General features: G+C 44.9%; 1 protein-coding gene across 1 annotated transcript in view; it reads left to right on the top strand.

Annotated features, from left to right (window-relative positions):
• Positions 1-740: 740 nt before the first annotated feature.
• Positions 741-7,724, top strand: part of TF (transferrin) — a 31,947-nt gene continuing 24,963 nt past the window's right edge. Inside the window, exons 1-2 of the mRNA XM_059065339.2 lie at positions 741-1,263; positions 3,231-3,400. Of these exons, the coding sequence (XP_058921322.1) occupies positions 1,221-1,263; positions 3,231-3,400 (213 nt within the window). The 5' untranslated portion in view covers positions 741-1,220. The remainder of the gene's footprint in view (positions 1,264-3,230; positions 3,401-7,724) is intronic.

Raw genomic sequence — 7,724 nt, 5'->3', positions numbered from 1 at the left:
CAGGGAGATCAGCTCCGTGCTTTGTGACCACCTAGAGGGGTGGGATAGGGAGGGTGGGAGGGAGGGAGATGCAAGAGGGAAGAGATGGGAACATATGTATATGTATAACTGATTCACTTTGTTGTAAAGGAGAAACTAACACACCATTGTAAAACAGTTATACTCAAATAAAGATGTTAAAAAAATAAAATACAATAAAAATGAGTGTTTCATCTTTGTCTCATTGTTTACAAATTTTCTATTCCTTTCATGATTGAAATATACACAATATTCGTTTTAAAAGTGTATATATATATATACACACAATGTACAGCCTCACTATTTTTCCGGATAAGGATTGGCAATCAAAATGGTTTGGAGACCACTTTTCTGGAGGGAGCCAGGGATGACCCAGGGCATTGAGATCAGGCCACATCCTCTCCTGGGTCCCTTTCTTTGTGTTCATGTGTCACTTGTCCTGAGTGTCACAGAGTCTTGATCACATTCCAGGGCAGCTTCTTGTGGGAGAGACATTGTCTCTCCTGTGACTCTGTCCCTAGCCTAGGTGTCCAGCAGGCTGCATGAAGGGAAGGAAGGTTACCAGTCCAGGATCCTGTGCTCAGGAGGACACATGGGGAGGGACAGCTCCTCTGTGGGGCTTTAAGGGCCCAAGAGGAGCAGGATTTCTGGAAACACCTGGGAACAAGTGAAAGGGGTTGAGCCTGTTGTCTTTGACTTGTGGTCAGCCTTATTCTTCTCTCACACCCTCTCCCAATAAGGTCTCTGCCTGTCATTCTCCTGTTCTGGTGTGCGTTTGGAGCAGTCCCTTCCTTCTTCCATCTGTAGAATGAGCACATAGCTTGGTTCAGGACCAGCTGTGGCACCCTGGGATTCAGAAGCAGAGCCACCCCCGCCTCTTTCCGCTGCAGCTCTGCTCCTGGCACAGAGCAAGCGCGCGTTAACAACGGGGTGATTTTTCTTTAATTCCGTTCCAATCAGCATTTTTGTGTTGGATTCCATCCACGGGCCTGTCCCAGAGGTCAGGAAATGAGGTGATCAGCCTGAGCGAGGAATGCAGGGGGAGGGCTGAGGGGCGATTGGGCAAGCGGGCTGCACAAACAAAGAGGGTCAAAGATTGTGCTTGGCCAGCCCCGCGGGGGATAAAGGGGCGCGGGGCGCAGGGAGGTGGCCCAGAAGCCTGTCCGTCTGTGCTCGGCACTCCGCTTCGCAGACCCGGGAGGATGAGGCTCGCCGTACGCGCTCTGCTAGCCTGCGCGGTCCTGGGTGAGTGCGGCCGCTGGGAGAGCCCGCAGTGTAGCCGGCCCGGGCGCCCCCTGCATACCGGAGCCCGCCACACCATCCCTGGGCTCCGCGCTGGAGCTGGAAGCCCAGACCTTTCCTTCGCTTCTCCCCGCCGCACCCTTGCACCTGCTTCCTCACTGCCTCAGGGACAGCTCTGCGCTTGCGCGCACCTTCTGGTCCTGCCTGTGCCTCTGCCACCTTTTCACCCCCTCCTTGCTTCCTCCTCGTGTCCAGAAAACCTTGTGGTAGCGGAACACAATAAATTAGAGCACTTCCATCACGGTTTATCAAATCCATTTGCTGCGGTCTCAATGAAGTCCAAACTGCTTAGGATGGCATTCAAGGCCTCCCCAGATCTGGTCCCACCTCCACTGATGGCCTGATGTGCCGTGGGTGCCCTTGGTGCTGACCATGTCCCACTAATAAGACAGGGCAGTTGAAGGGTTCGGAGCATGGGATTTGAAGCCAAACTTTTTAGGTCCCCAGCAGTGAGGAGGGTAGTACAGCCTGGCCTGGGAAGGTCCCTTGAGAGTAAATGAGGCCGCAGATCCAGGCACTAGTGGAGTGGACTTTGCTGCACACATCTGTGCTTCGGATCCTGTCACTGTTAGGCCTCCTTTGTCCTCTAACTTTTGCTGGCCACTCGTGGTGCATTGATAATACCTTTGGAGCCTTCTGTGTTTAGTTACTTGTCTTTCCTGAAAAAGTTAACCCTTGAGAGTCGACCCACCTTACTTGCCTTTGCCTACCCTCCCGGGCCCCCACCCTAACCTCAGAGAATCTAACAGGGCTGTGGAAGGTAAATGCATGACTGAGGACAAATTCCTGCCTTTGGGATCTCAGGAGGGGCAGTTTGGGGAGGGCCTGGAGGAGTGGTTTTGGGGAGAGTCTGCCACTGACTCCTTGTTGCCTCCCTTGATATCCCATGGGCAGAGGTGGAATAAAGGGTGGTTGGGGGACAGGCTTCCTGTGGCCTCTCTTCTTCCATCCTGGAGAACTGTTCCCTCCCCCTCTCTTGCTCTGTGCATTGTGAATATTCATCCACTTCCTTGAGCCAGCCCTGTGCTGTTGATCCACAGGGTGGAGATGACAGAGGGCCTTGGGGACAGTGCCAAATGCTCATATCATGGGGACAACACATCTGCAACCCCATGGATTAATTGCTACAGACATGGCTGGCTTTAAGCTTCGTGTAGTGGCAGCCAAAAAGCCTAATGGCAAAATTGAGGGAGGGGTCATTGGAAACAGAGAGAAACATTGAATATTGTGGAGTTTCTAGTTATTCTTGGAACAGAGATGACAGATGGGCATCACAGGCAAATTTATTGCCTCATCAATCATGTACCCCTATGTACTGGCCAAGCACATGGAAAACAACTCAGAATGTTATCTTCTTTTGTTCCCTGGGCAGAGACCAAAGTCTGGAGACCTGATTTCTAGGCCAGTCTCAGCTACTAACAGGCTGGGTAACCTACGGTAAAGCATCACTGTCTGAGCCCAGTTCCCTCATCTCTAAAAGATACTAATTACTGGATGATGTAATTCCTACCCTGCTGGCTTCCCAGAGTTGTAGCATTGAGCCGACACCTTGACGTAGCTAAAAATCCCCTGTGTATCCTGAAGCTTGTATCCCATGGCAGGCCACGGGTCATGAGGTGAATGAAGGAGGCGCAGAGAACGCAGAGGAGCAGCTTATTGTCTCCAGTTGAGAGCTGATAGTCAAGTCGGCATCACTCTGGCCAGCACAGTCTGGTCAGTGGGAAACGGAGAGGCCATCAGGGTGCTTGTCACTCGTCCCCAGACTCAGAATGCAGTGGAAACTGTGTCCCTTGTTGTTCATGGACAGGAGTGGGAGTGGACAGGATGGAGGGGAAGTAGACTTCACGACCCTCCAGAGGGTGCTGCTGTCTCTCCCACTGGCACAGGGACCTCTGGCCTCTCTCCCCTAGGGCTGTGTCTGGCTGTCCCAGAGAAAACTGTGAGGTGGTGCACCGTTTCAAGTCATGAGGCCAGTAAGTGCTCCAGTTTCCGCGAAAATATGGATAACGTCCTTGTTACTGGTCCTTTTGTCTCCTGTGTGAGGAAGACCTCCTACATCGATTGCATCAAGGCCATCATGGTAAGTTGTGGCTGCCTAAATGAGAGCAGAAGAAAATCCATACTTTCTCTTTCTCCTGTCGTTTTGGAATCATTCTGTACTCACAGGTAGGAGGCTGCTGTGTGGGGCAGTCAGCCCGTAGTGCTAGTAAAATCACTTTAGAAATGGAAATAGGAGCAGTCACCTTTAATGAGTCTTAAAGCAAAATCTAACATGCTCTGAAAGGGGACTCTTTGAGCCACTAAATTCTCTGAACTCAGAGAAGAAAATAAGAATACATGCTATCAAAATGACCACGTAACACTATTTTGGAGGTTCCTGATGCATCACAAGAAGTAGATGAATGGTACACACAGGGAAGAGGAATACATAGTCATGACTGCAGTTGATAGCTGATCCTTTTGACTTCCAGGTTTTCCAAAATACTCTTCACTCCTTTAACATCGTTCCTGCACATTTGAACGTGTGTCAGACCCTGTGCTGGGCAATGGGGCTGCAGTAGTGAATTTAAACACACATGCTCCTTACTTATGAAGAGTTTACAGTCTAGTCAGGAGAGAAGAAAAACATGCAAACAAGTAGACATGAAATTTCAAATTCTGTCATGTACAATGGAGGGAAAGAAACAGAACTTTCAGAGGAAACTTGCTTTGGCCTGGGTGTCAGGGACAATCTCCCTGAGAGGGAGCAATGAACCTGAGACCCCAGGGATGAGCATTGGAAAGCCTGCCAAAAGCTATGGTAGAATAACCATAGCATGTGCAAAGGGCCTGAGACGGGGAGAGCTGGGCTTGTTTGAGTTTCTGTAGGGAAGGTAGGGTGACTGGAGCAGAGCAGGCAGGAGACTGGAAGGAGGAATGAGGTGGGAGAGGTAGACTCAGCCAGATGGAGCATGATTAACTCAAGGAATCAGTGATTTGGTATAAACAACTGGTCTGGTGTGTGTGTGTGTGTGTGTGTGTGTGTGTGTGTGTGTGTGTGTGTTTATTGAACCTCAGTTACTATCATGGCTTAATTATAACTCTTGATTTATGACATAATTTCAGCTTTGGTGTATGCATACCCCTCTTTGTTTTAAAATATGTTAATAATATAAAATAATATTATCCACAAACCCACCAGAGGTTCTCAAAACTTCATCATTGCCAATAGCTTTTCTAGGGCTACTGTGTGGCAGCATTGGATTCTATGGGAACAATACCACTTGGGGTAGTGTAAGCCACTGGCCCTGCTTACAACTACTGTGTGTTTCCCCATCCAGCGCAAACAGAATCCTAAAACTTTCTTGCCTTTTATTTTAATTTAAGACATATAGGTATGTGTGGATGATGTATAGTTTTGCTTCATAAAATATTTTATAAACATGCCATCGCTATGTGTTGTCTTCTCATACTTGTTTTTCCCTCCTCAATATTATGCTAAGTTTTCACGCACGTTGTTGAATATAGCTATTGTTCATTCATTTTCAGAGCTCTACAAATGTCCATTGTGTTAGTATACCACAAGTAATGTTTTCTTTTCTGGTCATAAGACATTTGGATTTTTTTCCAGTTTTTTGTTATTCTAATCAGTGTTTGTGGAATATTTTTGTACAAATCTTCTGGGACACAAGAATTACTAGTTTCTCTTTAATATATATGTAGGAGCAGAGTTTCTGTGCCATGGGATATGTGAGTAATTGACTTTGAAGACAATGCCAAATGTATTTGGTTTTTAAGCAAATCCAATGTGGTTATTCCAGTTTCCACTCTCACCAGCAGTGTATGAGAGCATAACCCATATCATTCTTGGTGAATTTGATATTTTATTATTATGAAAATAATCACTATCTCTGGCAGTACTTCTTAACTAAACTCTGTTTTTCTGATATTAGCATACTATATCAACTTCCTTTTGGTTAGTATCCTCTTTCCTTGTATCTCTTTCCATTCCTTTATTTTCAACTTTCTGTGTGCTTATCTTTCAGGTATGTCTTTTGAAAATTATATATTGCTGGATTTTGTTTATTAATGAAGTCTGACAATCTTATTTATTTTATGTGGTAAATTTAGACCATTAATAAATTATTTTAAAAATAAATTTATTTATTTATTTTCTTTGTTGGCCGCATTGGGTCTTCGTTGCTGTGCACGGGCTGTCTCTAGTTTTGGCGAGCAGGGGCTACTCTTCGTTGTGGTGCGTGGGAATCTCACTGAGGTGGCTTCTCTTGTTGCAGAGAACAGGCTCTAGGCACGTGGGCTTCAGTAGTTGTGGCACACGGGCTCAGTAGTTGTGGCTCATGGGCTCTAGAGTGCAGGCTCAGTAGTTGTGGCGCGTGGGCTTAGTTGCTCCGCGGCACGTGGGATCTTCCTGGACCAGGGCTTGAACCTGTGTCCCCTGCATTGGCAGGCAGATTCTTAACCACTGAGCCACCAGGGAAGCCCAAATTATTATTTTTATTATTGATAAATTTGTACTTATTTCTGCCATTTACTTTTTGATTTCTCTTAGTCCTGCTTTCCCCGATATCTGATTTTTCCTTTTCTGATTTTTAAAAATTGAGTTCGTACGTGTGTGTTCATCTGGACTGTTTTCCCTTTATTCCACCTTTCTTCCTACTGAAAGTAAATTTAAACAATTTATATATTTTAATGACTTCCCTTAAATTTTTACTGTACAATTTTAGCTTAACAAAATGTTAATAGTAAAATAATCTTGACCCTCACATCCTCCTGAAACAGCAAAAGAACTCTGGAATATAGTAGCTCAGACTTCGCTCTTCCCTGTGTAGATATTACTATTTGATATCTTATGTCTATCTTTTCTTAACCCTGGAATGTAGATACTTCATGTATTTGTTGACAGTATACATAAATACTATATATATATTTATATATGTGTGTGTGTGAGTGTGTGCATGTTTAAGTTTGTGTATGCACCCAAAAGTTCAGAAAGAGGAAAGGAGACAGAGAGAGAGGCAGAGAGAGAAATTTGGATTTGTCTACATTTTTGCCATTTGATCTGTTTACCATTCCTTTTTTTTTTTTTTTAAGTTTAAAAAAAATTTTTGTCTGAGCTACGTGGCTTGTGAGATCTCAGTTCCCCAACCAGGCATTGAATCCAGGCTGCGGCAGTGAAAACATTAAATCCTCACCACTAGACCACCAGGGAACTCCCTACTATTCCTTCTTGTATTTCAGACCATCCTTCTGGGACATGTTTTCCTCTTGCAATGTGTTCTTTTGGTGATACTTTAGAGTCAGTATCTTGGTGTTAAACTCTTTCCATGGGCTTTCCTGGTGGTGCAGTGGTTGAGAATCCACCTGCCGATGCAGGGCACACGGGTTCGTGCCCCGGTCCAGGAAGATCCCACATGCCGCGGAGCAGCTGGGCCCGTGAGCCATGGCCGCTGAGCCTGCGCGTCCGGAGCCTGTGCTCCGCAACAAGAGAGGCCACAACAGTGAGAGGCCCGCGTACCACACACACAAAAAACAAACAAAAAACCTCTCTCCATTACTTGCTTGTTTGTTTTCTCTGAAAATGCTTTAATCTTCCCCTTATTCTTGAATGGTAATTTTGCTGAATGTATAATTCTAGTTCGATATCCTTACACTATTTAAAAATACTATTCCACTGTCTCCTGACTTCCACTGTAGTCATTGAGAAGTCTGATATTATCCTATTATTCCTTCAATCATCTCTCTGGAAAACTTTGAGATTTCATGGCCTTGGTTGATGATGTTCCATAGCTTCGCTATGATATTTCCAGTTGTAGAAATCGTGTTACTTATCTTGCTTAGAGTATGTTGGATCTGTGGAATCATGTTTTTCACCAGTTCTGGAAAATTTGCTGCCATTATCTCTTTAAATACTGCCTTTTCTTTAGTTCCTTTTTTTTTTTAATTCTAGGATTCCAAGAAAACACGTTAGGCCTTCTTTAATCTAGCATCCATATCTTTTAATCCCTCTTTCATAGTTTCAGTCTCTGCACCTCTTTTTTGGCAGCATCTGGGATGAATTCTTCCAATGTAGCCTCCAGTTTCCTAATTCTCAATTTAAACACGTCTAATCAACTTGTTGCCCATTCATTCACTTTTTTTTATTTCAACAATTATATTTTTTGCTTCTAGAAGTACCAGTTTAAACAGTTTTTCTTTTTTTATTCCTGATAATTTCCTTTCTATGCTTATCTCTGTGATTGTAGCCTTCACTTTGTGTGTAAAGCACATATATAGCTCTTCTCCATTGTTTCTGACCATTCCAACATCCACAACCCTTGAGAGCCCAAGTCTGCTGTTCCTGCTGATGCCTATGCATTGTGGCTTACCTTCTTTTGGGTTTGGTTACCTGCACCAGGGAAGTCATG

Source organism: Kogia breviceps, chromosome 5 (genome assembly GCF_026419965.1).
Source record: "Kogia breviceps isolate mKogBre1 chromosome 5, mKogBre1 haplotype 1, whole genome shotgun sequence".
Taxonomy (NCBI): domain Eukaryota; kingdom Metazoa; phylum Chordata; class Mammalia; order Artiodactyla; family Physeteridae; genus Kogia; species Kogia breviceps.
The sequence above is the reverse complement of the archived record's forward strand: the minus strand, read 5'-3'. Positions and strand labels throughout refer to the sequence as shown.